This window comes from Rutidosis leptorrhynchoides, chromosome 9, assembly GCF_046630445.1.
Source record: "Rutidosis leptorrhynchoides isolate AG116_Rl617_1_P2 chromosome 9, CSIRO_AGI_Rlap_v1, whole genome shotgun sequence".
Lineage (NCBI taxonomy): Eukaryota > Viridiplantae > Streptophyta > Magnoliopsida > Asterales > Asteraceae > Rutidosis > Rutidosis leptorrhynchoides.
The window spans coordinates 270,183,174-270,200,158 of record NC_092341.1 but is presented as its reverse complement, the minus strand read 5'-3'; the positions used below and the strand labels follow the sequence as shown (position 1 = coordinate 270,200,158).

Here is a 16,985-nt window from a genome sequence, read left to right as displayed (position 1 = left end):
TATTGTATGGTACAATTCGTTAAAATTTTCAGGGTTATCCGTAATATCAAATATATAATTCATACAAACGACGAAAGCGGAAGTGGTAGTTCTAACTTTTTAAGAACACTTCCTAACAAAAAAAAAATTCCGATTTACTGGTTTTTCAAGATAAAACTTTAGTTTCAAAGGAGTTCGAAAACAGTCAACATATAAACAGGAATGTTATTAATGTATTGAAAGCTCCTACAAAACATGACTGGGTGTTAAATACAATTGATTCCTTTTAGGCATGTAGTTAACTAGTCCGCAATCCACATTTTTAACTGATTGAATTTAATGCCATGTTAGATTTCAGTGTACTGTAAACAAATCAACATAAAAAAATGAAAGACAGACAGCAGGAATATATGGCAGAAGCAAACAGCTCTTTTAACAAGTTTAAAAACAGTTCTCTTATACAACAAGCCTCGTGTACAACCAATATACAGAGTATGAGTTTAAAACTGACCTCCATTGGTCTCTTGGTTTTTAAACACAAACATAAAACCTAAAAGATACAATCACTTTGCACAAACTCCTTATAAACCAATAAACAAACCCAACAAGCATATGTCGTTTTAATGAACTATGGCCTAAACAATTATCGAACACAAACATCGTATTGATTAAACAATATGCAAGAATTTATCAAAAAGGGTTAACCAAAAGGTGATGGAACAGAACCAGGTCCAACAAGTGCATCAGACCTCTTAACACTTCCCATACCACAAATGATACAACCAGGTGAACTAAGAGCCGAGAATTTTGCCCCACAAAGATCACAAACATCGTAACCGATAGTCGACAAACGGCTAAGTGTTGCGGCACAGAATTGGGACGGGTCTTCAAATGGGTCAATGGATTTGTTTGTTAAACCCCTTTGGACACATATTTCAATCAGGCTTCTTAACTCATCTTGCTTGCCTGGTGGTGCTTTTGATAGAAGTAGTTCGAGCATCTGTTTGGCGTATCCGTAATTTTGTACGTCCATGTTTCGTTTTATGGCGGTTCGTATGCAATTTATTCTATGCTTTGCTTGGAGAGGTAATGAGCCTAGATGACGTGATAACCTTGCCATCTCATCCTTTGCACTGATCGCACTCGCACCTTGAACCTTTTGAAGTCGACCGATTTCCTGATTGTGGATTATATAAGCAAAATTAGGTTGTGCATTCAGATTTTGGACTTTAATTATATTTAATTAAAAAAAAATAATCATCTAGTCGTCTTTAGTGTGTGTGCCATCTGAGTATTTTGTATCTCATCTAATCATATTGGGTGTTAAATACTATCTTCTAGGTAATTTGTACCCTAAGTTAAAAAAATCTCTAATCGGGAGTACTCGGTTGGAACTTTTTAGGGAGTATTCAGATGTTGACCAACTTTAACTTTAACTGTTTTTGACCGAATTTTGACCAATTACGACCAATTTTCCAAGTAATCCTCAGTTTTGACCAAGTTTTGAACGATTTTCCGAGTAATCCTGAGTTTTGGGCGAGTTTGACCGGGTTTTGTTCAAGTTTGACCGAGTACTCGCCGAGTAATTCCGAGTTCTGTAAGACTGTTTGTACCGTATCTAGTCATCTTTTTTTGTGGCTCATCTAAGTAATTTGTACTTCATCTGAAAGTAGAACATACCATCAATCTAAATGCACCTACCGTGAGCTATAACTATAGATGGTAATTTCCACCCATTTACTAATACATGGGTTGATTCAGGTATGTTTGATCTCTAACATACAAAACATTAGATCGCCTGTAAGGGTTCCATGTCATATCGGTTAATTGTTGCTCAGAGTGTGTTAATGCATAAAACCTCCCAAATCATTACGTTGAACTTGTATTGTTTTAAGAACATTAAATACCTGAAGTAAAGTGACTGCAATTTTGTATTGAGCACAGATGGTGGCTTGTGCCTTTACATCAGCACCACGGGAATTATCCTTCGCTAATGCGAGGAAGGCTTCATCAAAACAAGACAGAGCATCTGGTAACTGATTTTGCTCAAGATGTACAAGTCCAGTTTTGAAACAAACTGACGCACCGGCCCCACGAGGAACCTATAACAATGAAATTTTGTTAAAAAAACAGACTATTCAATTGTACAAATGAAGTAAGAGATTACATATAAAAAAAAACGAAGTCGTACCTGTCCTGGACGTACAGATGTTGGCGGGGGAGGCACGGATGGTTTTGCTGAGTTGGCAGATCCTGGACCTTCAAGAGAGCTAAGGTCAAGGGGTTGAGTGGAGACTGGGATATTTGCTGACTGGACATGAGGCGGAAACATAACTACAGGTTGACTGGTGGATTGTGGTGGAACCCCGCCATCGGGAAGTCCAAATGACTCGGTAGTAACGGGCGGCATTGATACTTGGGGAATAGGATTAGGGTTTCCACTAACATTAGGCCCGGACGAAGTCACTTGATTTGGTACCACTTTATTGCTTTCAACACCTTGAAAATTTTGATTTTGATTTTGATTATATCTTGACAAATAAGTCCCGGGAGGAGGTAATGCAGCTGCAACCTGAAGAGACGGTATAGTATTTTGAAAAAAGTCTTCTGGGATGGGGCGAGGGCCCACCGAAGCGCCAGCTGGCATAGGACCGGATGGAAATACGGTAAACGAGCTGGTTGCAAACGGGTCAACCGGGATTGGATTTGTGGGCCCACTGGATGAATTAACAACAGGTTGAGAAGTATTCATGCTAAGTTCTTGGAATTGGTTGGTTAATGATTTTGTCCTGTGAAGAGGTGCACCTAATGCATCACCAAGTTTAAACTGTTTTGTAGCTTCTTTAATTTTATCAACATCAACAGTAGTAGATGCATTTGGTTTAGCATTTATCTTTATTCTCAACTTCTTAGATTTGGAAATACCCGAAACGCCCTCCTCGTCACTACTGCTACCGTCGCCAGGTGTCCCATATAATGACCGTTTAAATTCTTCCTCAGCTTTTAACTGTTCATCAGCAGTTGTTGTTTCATTAGTAGCCTTTGTAAGAGATTCAAGATTCATCAATTGATTACCAGCACTTGTAGATGGCGGTTGGTTTGAAGTAGAAGCAATAAGTGACGTTTGACCACCGTTTGACTTGGCGTTTGTACCGTCTGATTTGAAAGCTTTTACTAAACTACTATCACTAACTTCAGCAATATTACCTCTTCCTTTGATTAACCCGAGGTAAACCCCGATATGATCGGTAGACAAGTACGGGATACTACCATCATCGGTTCTCATATACGGCATGACCTCAGCGGCTAACTCCCATTGAGGCATACTTTTTGTACTCGAAGGTGTTTTTATGTTCCAATTTCCACCGCCCCATTCGGGTCCTTTAGGAACCATACTTTCAGCCGCAAAGTTGGCAAAAATGCCTTGGGTCCACCCGGTCGAACGCACTCGTAGTATTCTTTCACAATAACGTCTTAATTCTGAATCTGCATTCTCTTCTTCTAATTTTTGAGCCAGGGACCTCATTGCACTAGGGTTGAGGTGGCAAATATATAGATCTAGCAGGCTTTCGTAGTCGGATATAACTTCAAATGTCTCTTTTGCACTGTCAAACTGACCATGCCTGATAATAAATTGTCATTAACAGGTTAATTAACAAATCATGAAAAAATTAAAAGACTTGAGAGAAATTGTAGGTCCGGTATATAATATACTTGATGCACGCGTATCCTAATTGTCGAAACCGGTGGAATAAGTGTGAGGTTGGAGGGCATTGTGGATAATCTCTAGATCGAAGAAACTCGTCCTTTAGAACAGACAAAGCCGTTGAAAATCGACGAGCTTTTATAGCATAGACTCCACGCAGTACCTAATTTAAGTTATTAATAAAATAATTAATTATTGATGATAAATAAAAGGTTTTATTTGATTGTTATCTAATAAGTCACCTGAGTAAACTGAGGTCCTGATTGGGATAATGATACAGCAAGATCACCACAAACTGGAGCACCAACGGCTAGGATATCAAGAGATCTTGGAGTAATGCGTAAGCTGTCAAACCTTCATAAGATGATATTGTGATGATGTCAGATGATTATAAGGATGAACATGAGAAAAAGAACAAGATAATACAGTTTAATGTCGATGAGACCTTGATGTTATTTGGTATAATATCTCTGAGAGGTCAAGCTTCTGTTCAAAATTTTGTTGCATGGTACCAAATCCAATAAGAAGAGGTTCAAGAAGACCTACAAGACAATGCTTTATCTCCATAACCTTCTTTTGTCTTGGATTTATTTCAGTTGGGTTTGCAAGCAACAATCGATCGTTCAATGTCCCAACCAGTACTGCATAGGATAAGGTATCATTTTAATGATTCAGATAAGTTACAAATAGCTGATTTTATTTATTTATTTTTTCTTTTTCTTTTTTGTGTAGCTAAGATTTTACCTGCATTAGGCATGCTGGTGGAAAGAATGGTCCTTACTTTCCCATCCCAGCCAAGAACACTGATGGCAGTGGTAGTGGAAAACAAAAGGGCTGGCCCAACCCATAGAAGAGATCTAAAGTAAGATTAAGTTAAGAATCCAAATGACTTAACAACAAAGGGGCTAAAAGTCAAAGCATATAAAAGTCAAAGTCAAAGATCTAAAGTGAGGATATTGAAGGAAGTCCTTTATCAAACTTCATAGAAGTTTGTGCAAGTATATCTAAATCAGCAGAGACAATTAATACTCTATGTGTAGTTAATATTCCAGCAACACATCCCCTAAGAGTTTCTTGCCAATGAACCTGAAAAGAATTAGTTACAAAATCAAACTAATTCATTAGAATTTGTAACATAACTTGACCTATTTGAAAAGTTAAATCTACCAACCTGCAAAACAATCTCATTTGCTTTCAACTTGATTGATTTTTTCCCTTCACCTTTTGTATACATATTAGGACCATCAGAGGTTGAAATGCTGTATCCGTGAACAAGTTTTGCCATGCCGATTTTGTCCCCGAAACAAACAAACATCAAAGTTGATTCTACAATTCAATAAAATCTTCATTAAGATGCGTCCAAGAAACTACTTAACTTTTTTAAAACTAAACAAAGAAACTATTGATTATTGCATACCTACTGGTGTAGAAAAAATACGATCAACTTCACTTTCGAATGTAAACTGCTGAGGACCTTTGATAGAGGAAACATCAAGATCTTCATCTTGCTTTGGTTCATCTATCATATTCTTTTCAGTAGCCGGTTTTGAAGAACCTCCAGGTAAAGTGTATACAGAAAGTTCAATTCTATCCTCATCAAGAATAGCAAATTGGCCATCATTTAGGCCAATAAACGCAGCATCTCGGCCTGAAAAGTTCCCAAATTTCATGATTTTAAAACCCTAACAACAAAATGAAACCAAGTAGAAATAAATAAATAAATAAGTAGTCAATTTACCTTTGATTGTATTGGCTTTACTGTTTGATGACTGAGAGTTGGTGTTTTCCCAGTATAGCACCACTTCACTCGATGCACCATTGAACTCATAAACTATGAGAAACAGATGTTGCTTTCTACTGTGCAGCAAATATTTTCCATAAAATTCAACATGTCCAGGCATCTAAAAAGTAGATAATTGACAGTTAATACATACTATTGGTCAAAGTCAAACTTTGTCAACATCTGTAAATAGTAAAAAGGAACAAGAAATGGGATGGTACCGATGCAAAAAGCTTCTTGTAAACAGTTTCAGCACCAGTAGACAGATTGTAAGCCATTAGGTTTACACCTTCAATATAAAAAGCCCTAGTAGGATAATGAAGAACCCGATTCTCTTTACTGAAAAAGTTGAGCTCCAAATGAATTGGCTGTAATAGTAACCAAATGTAATCAGAAACAGTTGTGAAACTGAGCAAAAAAGATATAAAACTGACTAGCAAACTTGATTACCTGACAAACTGGAATGTCTTTAAGGTAATTTTTAGTATCTAAGATAGTTATAAGAGGCAGTCGAGATATTGGGGCGCTTTTTGCATGACCTTCCATAAAGTGCTGCAAAAACAGACAAGCTTATTGAAATGGACTCCTCCTTAGTACACATGTTCTATATGTTAATAATTTTTATTTTGTTTCCATTGTAAACCTACCACACACAGGGTTATGAATCTTAATGATGTTTTAAGATTGCATGACAAATATATTAGCTTATTCTTAGAAGACCAAGGCCCCATTTGTTTCCTCTTAATGACTAAATACTAAAAGGACTTTATTTATTAAGTCAACAAGAGCTGTTTGTTTTTTTGTTTGTGCCATTCAGGCGTTCAACACAAACAGTAATTTATTACATATGACTTATTTAGAAAATCCATTATATATCCTAATTCCAGACAAACAGTGTATCTAATTGGAACTTAATAAGGAAAAAAAACAGGCTTAAGGCTCCTATAAAGATGGAGGCTGCATCATAGCATATTCCTTTGCTCAGAAAAAAGATAACGAAAAACGAGGCAACTACAAGTTTTTCAATCAAATCTAGCATTTACCAAATCTAGTACGAGTATTATTAAATGCAGGAGCAAATATACAAATTTACCAAATAGTTTAATCTCTGCATGTATAGTATGAAGTTAGATATAGTCGTGTCAGAAACTTCATACTGTAAGCACCAACTTAAGATATGCATTTAATCTCCAGAAACGAAGTTTTAATCCTCGTTGGAACAAAAGGTGATACTTTCAGTCAAGAGTTAATAGAGTAGAAATAAACGTACACTGTATAAAAAGGCCTTGCGTGCTATGTCCGATATTGTAAGCTGGTTGGGCCTGGCAAACATCATATTGTTAAAAACTTGAAAACTAAATTCAAAATCGAGAGACCTTTCACTCTATTTTCCAAATTTTCAGCGGAGAGAGAGAGAGAGAGAGAGAGAGAGAGAGAGAGAGAGAGAGAGAGAGAGAGAGAGAAATGTTGGGTCTAAACATACTAAGCACTCAAATATACTTAATATATGACCATCCATAACAAATCATAACGATGCAGTCACCAACAGAAAGGTAGCAAGCAGGCTTACCCTTTCATACGATGCTCTTGCAACTGGGCTTGAAGTTGATGGTCAGCTAAAACTCCTGATGACCCAAGGGCTTGTAGTTTCTCCTTCAACGCAGATGCTGCCAAAATTACATCCAATGGATTAACCAAATCAATACAATAAGTTAACCATAAATTGTACAAGTATTTGTTGGAAAAGAAACTAAAAGTGAGTTGAGCATTGACATTTACAAGGGAATTGCTGATATATCTATATGTTCTCCCTTTCTACCATTTTTTGGAAGAAAAACAAATCATTTGTCATATGTAACTGAGATTCTTCACGAAAAACTGTTTTTATAACCCTTTTTTGTATTATTTTTAATATATGGCACTGACTTCAATTCAAATTAAATATATCCTTTTCTTAGTAGTCTACAAAGAACAAGGCTCATTTATTTCCAAATAGGGGAAGCAGATCATGTACTTCTTGTACTTCTATTGTTTGATAACACAGTAGGCTAATAGTATCTCTGCATATATAATTTAAAACATAAGTACCGTAATTACTTACATACAGTCAAATATATATAAGCATTTCCTGATGAAAAGGTCAAAATATCTTAATGGTTCCTGATGAAAAGGTCTAAATATAGTTTAACTAATTTACAATAATTTTAAGCCAAAATTAAATCACCTGAAGATCCCCTTGCACTTTGTAGAACTGCAAATAGTTGCTTCCTACTCTCTCTAGTGTATGCTGCTTTATTTCGTGCATTATCTCCACCTGTCATATTCTGCTACGGAAAAACTAGTCAGTTCTCTCGATAACGATATTCTATTTATATCAAGAAATAGCATAAAAACGACTTAACTGAAAATATGACAGCTGACAAATTCAGTTTCGGGTGGACTTCTAAACTTCTGATACTTGGTAGGGGATAAACAGTTTCACCACCTTGTTGGGATAATATGCGTGGGATATCAATTTGTTCAATTGCTACAAAAAATTAGAAAAAACATTTAAGCATTATTATTATATATAATTGAGACATAAACTAATAATTTAGTAGTTCATTGTCTTTAGTTCTTGTAAATAGGTTGCCAAGGATATTTTGTTATAATATTAGATGAACTTCTAGGTCTAGATGATATCTATGTTCAACAACAAAGAACATGGGTCGAAATGTTTTTGTCACTCTTAACATATTTTAACTGTAAAAAATCAGAAATGCTTACTAACCTGCAGGTTCGAAAAAGTTAGCTTGCATCGGAGGCCTATTAGAATTTAATGCGACTCGTGTTTTCCAAACTTGAAGGGTTCCATCCTTGGACAAGGTAACAAGTATGCGCAATATCGGGAGCCAAGCGACCGATGTAATAGGTTGAGAACCCACTTGTGTTCTGCAAATCACAAGTTTAGGCCATTAATAATCATGTAAGATTTCAAACACTTAAAAGATGTAAGACAAACTTCTAAACATATATAACATATTATATATACAGTAACATATAATTTAATTAATAGAAAGATTTATTAAATCATTGATGGCAGGAACATTTAAACAACTTACATGCCAATCATGATAGGTCTCTCAGTTGACACATCCCAAGCAAGAAGTGTACCACGTCTGTCACCAACAAAAATCCATTCAAGAGTTGGATGAAAAGCAAATGCACCAGCACCAATTAGCTTAATGGTTTGATCAACTACATGGAAATGAAACATAAGATTGATCACACGGAAATATATTAGAACTACAGCACACAAAGTTCAATACACAAAGAAAGTATACATAAAAATTGTACAGCTCATATCATACTTTGTAAGGTGTAGAGAACGGCATATGTATGGATGTTATAAGCTCGGATTAGACCATCTGCATAGCCAACATACTGAAATGGAGAGGTTGAGTTGTAATTAAATTCTTTAAGGATAAAAATCTATACAAGCACTCATAGGAAAATGACACGTATGGTAAATGGTTGGAACATAGACAAAAGACTTACCAGCACAGCAAGGCGAGGATGGCAAGCAAGATTGACGATGGGTTTCTTCAGATCTGTCTTTATTTTTGTTGGAGCTCTTCCCCCTTCAACAGTCCCAACGACTTCATGCAACAAAATGATAGAAAAAAGTAAAACGTAAATTACTCTGGTAATATAAGACAGTATTACTTATCTAAGCCTCATGCGTTAAACGTCTGAATATGCTTCTAACTTTTTTGAATTGCTTAATCCTAACATTTATATGATCTGGTCCATCCATTACAAAATTCAGTAACAAACTAATACAGCATTTTTGTATCAAGAGGTCCATTCAGGTTTATTCTTATAAGATTTGTTTCAGTATAACATCATGAGAAAGAAAACTTATATGCACATTTGTTCTAGAATGGGCCCTTAAGCTAGAAGTGGCAAACTTAATGTTACACTAGCATATTAGTGTCATTGTCTTTTATCTGAATTTCCAACCATCCACCACCACTTACCGTTAATAGTTACAACCAGTGTGCCATATTATGTGAAATATGATATTATATATACTGATATTGATTGATAATATCTATTCTCTTCCCTTTATATCTCCTACCATTCCTATGAGAAAAGGAAACAGATGACAACAAAAATAATTAGTGGGTAAAACAAACCTGTTACGCTCATCCTGCGTTGAAAACCAAAAAAGACTACTGGTTGGAGAGGGGTTAAAGCCAGATGGACTTCTGTATCAATTGAAATTCTTTCCATCTTCTTTTCAGGCGAATGCAAAACCCATGTTTGCTCTGTATCAAAATCACATGATCTGATTGTACAATCCTGCAATAAGTATATAAATCTTATAAAATGCAAAATAATACTCCGTAATAAAATAACCAAAGCACCGCCAATTCCCCAATACAAATTGTAGAACAAATCAATTACAAGATACATACTTATAAATCAAAAATTAATACCATCAACTTTTGATCAATCAAAAGATGATCAAAACCTGAATGCATCACTACATCAATAAGTAAAAGTTCAAGTTGCAATAATCTAACCTCGAGTATAGCTACGACTGCATGTCCACTAGTAGGACTATATGACATCCGAACCACAGGAGCACCAATGTTAATCGAAGATATCTTGCTACCGGTGTAGGCATCGAATTCTACGATATCAATATAAACAGTAAATACCTCCAGCATCATATTCAACATTTCCTCTCATTAATTTCATCATATCATAAAATTAAGATATACAGTAATTTGATTCCAAGTCAGCTTCTACTTCTAATCGAATCTAATCTAATCAACTATGAAGTTAAGTGTATAATTATAGAAATGATTAGGTATACCTATGATGTAAGTTCCTGCAGCAACAGCTACCAAAGCTTGAGTAGGATGAAATGTGGCAGCGTGAGGCTGAAAAGGTTTCGAACTACGGCCAACATGCCGCAGATCCAGATGTTGCACCGTCGTCCACTCCATCGATCGATCGATCTTTCAATTATTGATCCTCCTGAAAAAAAATTGTATTCACTCTATATATGCATAAAAAACATAAAATTATATATCCGATCTAATTAATCAGTAATCGAATTCTGATAATCAATAAAGGAACGGTATACATCAGATCGGTGAGAACTAGGTCATGATTATTTAAGACTGAAATAAATGATTACCTGTAAGGTTACTATGTAGGATGGAAGTTCATATGATGAAGAAGGATGTGAGAAAGCCGGTGAACGGGTGAAGTACGACGGAAAAATTGCTGTCTGTAAGTTTTGATGAGGAAAACTTGTACGGGTCAACCCGGGATGGTTTACCGTTTACGGATGGTTTACTGACTTTTTTGTCTTGTGAAACTGTTCGATCCGATTAGTAGTGATTACCACGGATATTACTTTTTGAGAAACGAGAAATAATATATGTTCACGTAAATTTTGCAAAAGTTTATTTATAAAATGATATAGCCTAACATTAACATTAACATTAACATTAACACTTACATACTAAAAAGTGGAGGAGATTTTCATCGTTGTTATATCGGATGTGACACCCACAAATAGGACCTGGGTTATTTGTGACTAATTATATCAAATCACAGTTGTATAAACGAGAACGACTCTATATGAGACGTTATATTGAGTTTTACAGCGGAAGATAAATAAATTACATTGTATATAATGAACAACGCATTAAATGTCTTTAGTTGATATGATATGTGATGAAGACTCCAAACATAGCAAGCAATAATCATCAGTTTAGCAAATGCAAGTCTTTCAAATTATCCATGAATGACTCGTTGAAATGTTGCTTTTAATTAGCAAATACACAGCAGAAGCAATACTTAAGTACCTGAGAATAAACATGCTTTAAAGTGTGAACACGAGGTTGAGTGAGTTCATATGTTTGTCATAATAATGATTTCAGTAATAGATATAGACCACAAGATTTAGTTTAGAAGTAGATCTCGCAGATCCAAAAGTTATGCCAGTGCGTGATATTTAGACTAAACGTTTAAAGTTTGCCCCAATGACAAGTTGTGTCTATACTTGTCGGTTTAATTTCATTATTAAGCAATACAAAGACTTAGTCAAATGTATCGGGGACGTTACTCCCGATAGGCATACCCCCAATAATTAAGAATGCATTTAACGAGCAATTAAAAATATCACTGTAGGGACTTAGTCGGACATAGCCGGGTATAGCATAGTTTAACAGTTGGTACTTGTGTCTAACGTATAAAACAGTTATAAAAGTTGCGCATGTATTCTCAGCCCAAAAATATATGTAAAAAGGGAGCTATGAAAACTCACGATACTGTATTTCGTATTTTACGAGTATGATGGCACTGAACAAGTGCAAAGTTGTCTTCGGATTCACGAACCAATATCAAGTATATATATTAACACATATACTCGTAATCGAATAAATTTATATATATATATATATATATATATATATATATATATATATATATTTTAGTTGTTATATATTTATATATATATATAAATATATATATATATATATATATATATATATATATATGTATGTATGTATGTATATATATATATATATATATACTTTTATATATATATATTATATATATAAGTATTTATTTGATAAAATGGTATTAATAATGATAATGAATAAAGAGTTGTATTATTTTGTAATAACAATAATAATACTATTAATTAGATTTAATAATGAAGTTGAAAATAATTATCATTAGTCACTTTGTTAGTAAAAATGATAATAGTAATATTAATAATAATAATAAAAATGTTAACGAAAATTTTAGGATTTATAGATTTTTTTATAAAGCTGCTAATGGAAATTTCTAGTAATAATGATACTTTCCATAACAGTACTAAGTATTTATGAAAATTTTGGTAGTAACAATAATCTTAATAATAATGATAATAATAATAATTTTTCTGCCAGTGACAGTTATGAACATAATATTAGTGATAACCATAATAATAATTATAGTAGTAGTAATAATATTAAAAGTTTGAAATGATAATTTTTATTTAAAATGATAGTTTTAATAAAAATGTTAATTTTATAACAATGATAATAATTTTTAATAATAATAATACTACTAATGATAATTATACATATGTTAATTTTTGGTAATAATACTAGTAATGATATGAATATTAGTAATAACAATAATAACAATAATAATCATAATTGTAATTTTAATTGTGATAATAATAATAAATGGTAACTAATACTTTTATTAGTAACAATAATAGAAATAACTATAATACTAATAGTAACAATAATAACAATAATAACAATAATAATAATAATAATAATATAATAATAATAATAATAATAATAATAATAATAATAATAATAATAATAATAATAATAATAATAATAATAATAATAATAATAATGATGATGATGATGATGATGAAAATAATAAAAATAATAATAATATGAGAACTACCTTATAAAGCTTTTTCCAAAAAAAAATGCCCACGATCGGGCTCGAACCCGTGACCTCCCGCTAACCCGAATCACCTCTTAACCATCTGAACTAGTATGTCTTTCTGTTTTAATTTCCTTTTTATTTCTATTTAAGCTATATCTTTTTCTGTTCTATATTTTCTTCTTCTTCAAGAACTCAAATGACTCAGGAATCATACGGCAATGCAATAACTTTGTTTTGAAATTTATAAACGAAACAGAGACCTACTGAGAGTGTTCGATTGGTATAAAAGAAAGAAAAAAAATATAGAATCGAAGCAGAAGCTGGAGCAGTCGCGTAACACAAACATGAACTCAATTCTTGATTTTGAAATCTAGACCGTTTTAGCTTATGATTCCTTCATTAAATAAGTTGTAAATGACTCCTAGTAACTTTCTGGCTCGTCAATTTAACATGAAACATAACAAAAATCACGAATTTCACGAAGAACAAAATGGTTGACTTTTTATTTAAAACCTTTGACTCGAAAATTCGAAATGATAAAGAAGAATTGGAAGCTTAGATTTTCCAGAAAGATTGTTTAGAGGATTCCTAACAATCTTGCATTTATAGTTTTTGAAGATTGATTCGAATTTGAACTGTGGATTAAAACACTTCACGACAGGGGAACCTGGTTTGATTTCTTTGGATTTCTATTTTTAATTTTCAAATGGCAGTAACAGACTCATTATATAGTGTAATTGTTTGATTCCATCACAATAATTGATCACAATTGTTTTGTATAAATGAGTTCGAACTTCTAATTGAGCAGGCAGCAAAAATAAAAAAAATATAAAAAGTTGTATCACGATGGAGATAAACAAATTGGAACTAGCTATCATGTTGGATTAAATATTGAAAAACAGATCATGAAAATAAAAAATGGAAAAGTAGATTTCAAATTAGGTATGTGTCTCGTTTTTTTTATCTATATTGTAAAAAATACTAATAATAATAATACAATTAATAATTAATAATAATATTAATAATAATTATATTAATAATGATTTTAATCATAATAATAATGATAATAAAAATGATAATAATAGTATTATTAATGATAATAATAAAAGATTGTATTATTTTTATAATAATAATAATATTGATATTAATAATAATGATATTTCATTATATTAATGTTCATGTTAAATATTAATAATAATACTAATAATAATATTAGTAATAATAATCAAATTCATAATAATAAAAATGATAATACTGATAATGATAATTGTAAATGATAATGATATTGATAATATTATTAAATATTATATTAATAATATTAATTAATACTAATGTATTATTATTTACAAATAACTGTTCGTGAATCGTCAGGAATTTGTCTAGTTTAGGTTTAAATTTAGTCAGAAATTTCCGGGTTGTTATAGTACCTACCCGTTAAAAGAAATTTCGTCCCGAAATTTTAGTTGTTGCCATCAGTCAGCGTTGTTTGTAACAGGTGAGGGTATTTTCTTTTTATTTGGTCTTCACGTTCCCAGGTATACTCGGGGCCTTGCGTGAATTCCAACTAATAGAATATTGTTTTGTTTCAAGAGTTTAAATCATACGAACCATAAATTTTACAGGTTCTTCGATGAAGTGCATTTTATTATTAATGCAGAGGTTATCTAAAGGATTAACAAGAGTGTCATTTGACTAGGTTATCCTCAAAAGGAATGATGGTGCTATACAAGCATTTCGGTAAACTGAACACATGAAATGTGTTATGAATAGTATTGAGCTCATTTAAAACATTGAGCGTTTATGCTACAATATTAGGGCAGACAAAACAGAGAGGAGTTCGTGAAAATCACAATCATGAAATTTTATAGAGATCATCATTGTTGACAACAAGAATATTTTAATGATGAATATGAGTTGAAAATATAGTTTTATCAACATTAAATAATATGGATAAAATGATTCGATTATATAAAGAGTATGAAGATATCACAAAAGAGTGAAATGAGGAAATTAAATGTTCGCCTTAACTTTTGATATGGTTAAAGTTGATTTCCGAAATTCAAGGGATTTTAAGAAATCTTCATAATCTTTATAAGATTTGATTCTCCGATAATTAAGGAATTTTGGTATTTCTTTGATTAAATGCGGTGAATTGCCTCGATTGCTGTGTTTGGAATTTCGCTATAAATTAGCTTCTTCCTTTTCATTATCTTCACCACTTCTATACTTTCTTCCTCAATTCATACTTCTAAAAGATTAAGGAAATGCTTAATCCAGTTCTGATCCTTGTTATTATATTGACCATATATGCAGTCATTATTCTTTTTCATCAACCCCTAGAGGAATCTGTTTACTTCTACAATTACCTTGGAGTTATAGTGTTTTTAATTCTCCCGTGTCTTTATATTATTATACGCATTGATATACAAGGTTTGTAATTTCGGTATCGTTATCGGGCTTTATATTTTCTCTCATATGTCGGAGCTCTTTGCCTTTTTATTTTCTTCTCGACTCTAAGTAAAACGAGTAATGGTCCAGAATTTGTAGGTATGAAGTTTCGAATGATCCTACTGTTCTAAGCAGTAATATCACAATTTGATTTGTTAAATTATCAGAATTATTGAGGATAGAACTATCAAGAATATATGTTCTTGATATGTTCAGAGGTTAAGTAGAATGTAAGAGTCGTGTAACATGCAAATGATGATTATAAAGTCTATGAATCATCATCTTCCATTAAAAATTTAGCATGACTTACTGTAATATAATCACGTTGGCCTGACATCATTATATTATACTAACTCATGCTTCAATCCTCAACATTACTTCAAATCATTCAAAATTTAAACTTGTATGTTACAGAAATATAGAAACTAAAACAGTTTCCTTTATGATGTGATAAAGATATCAAAGAGATAATTAATTGCAAACAAGAATCGTTATGAAGATATCTTCAGAAATATAGAGGATATTTATAACGAAAGATACGATGATATCTTATAATTTCTAAGATCGAATGATAATGAGGAAAATTCTTCTGTAAGGATTTAGAATGCGTAAGGAGATTATTTGTCTTCTGTAATTTCCATCAGAAATCGAATCATCTGGATTCCTTAAGTATAGGTTTAGTCCTTGTGATTTGTCCACAGCCTCCTTCATAGTTTGCTCAATCTGTTTTCCAGTTCCAAATCTGAGTTTATACCATTCTTTATCATCAAACTTTTGGCCCTTAAGACCTTCTACAATGTTTCCTCTGCATTTAATGCAACCATATTTGAATCGTTGGTTATCAATCCGAGATGGTTTCAAGAAATTTTATTTTTAGATGATTAAACGCTGATTGTAATCGTCAACGGATCTAATGGTTGACGAATAGGCGTTGTTGATTTCAAAAGTAATGAATGATAATTTCGGTGGTTTGATGTGATAATTCATCATAGAATACGAATGAATATAATTCATGAATGTAGTGATCTTTAGGAAGATAACACATGCTAAAGCTTTACTTGGATTCTGATATGTCAAAATCAGAATATGTAATTGAAAATGGTTATTCTTTAGTGAACGGATATATATATCTTGTGAATGTAAATAGCATAGTTAATAATTGCTGAATCAGAATGGAAGAATGTACAATGTAATATATTACTGTGAGATATAAATATGTCTCGGGTATTACCTACCCGTTAAAATATTTTCACAATTAACAGTTTGTACAAAAGAATGTTACAATCTTTATGAAGATATATGTTCATATATGTATTCTTCAGATATAATATAGATTTAATGAGTTAATATAATATTAAACTCATTTGATTTGTGGTTGAAACGAGAATAAATAATCTTCAAATCTTTAGAGATTTCATAATTGTCGCGGATTAAATGAAGTTATGAATCAATACTTCATCGTTCATTGTTATTGATATACCTCGGTATATGATGTTGGTGCTCGTGGAATTCTTGTGAAATTCACAAGGCACGAATAATGTTTTCTAGAAAGTTTCGAGTACATCGAAAATAGGAGTGTAAGATCAAACATGTATTTGAATAATACACTTGGTT

General features: G+C 32.5%; 1 protein-coding gene across 1 annotated transcript; it reads right to left on the bottom strand.

Annotated features, from left to right (window-relative positions):
• Positions 1-417: 417 nt before the first annotated feature.
• On the bottom strand, positions 418-10,842 carry LOC139867546 (uncharacterized). Its single transcript, XM_071855912.1, has 25 exons — positions 10,657-10,842; positions 10,330-10,493; positions 10,034-10,143; positions 9,644-9,809; positions 9,003-9,103; positions 8,816-8,888; positions 8,567-8,702; positions 8,236-8,396; positions 7,868-7,992; positions 7,690-7,789; positions 7,036-7,132; positions 6,736-6,787; positions 5,916-6,017; positions 5,687-5,833; positions 5,424-5,586; positions 5,103-5,333; positions 4,857-5,011; positions 4,643-4,771; positions 4,430-4,547; positions 4,131-4,326; positions 3,928-4,039; positions 3,694-3,848; positions 2,171-3,602; positions 1,887-2,081; positions 418-1,156 (listed from the first exon to the last, which is right to left on the bottom strand). Exons 2-25 carry the CDS (start codon positions 10,460-10,462, stop codon positions 680-682), a joined length of 4,866 nt encoding a protein of 1,621 aa, XP_071712013.1. The 5' UTR covers positions 10,463-10,493; positions 10,657-10,842; the 3' UTR covers positions 418-679.
• Positions 10,843-16,985: the final 6,143 nt, after the last annotated feature.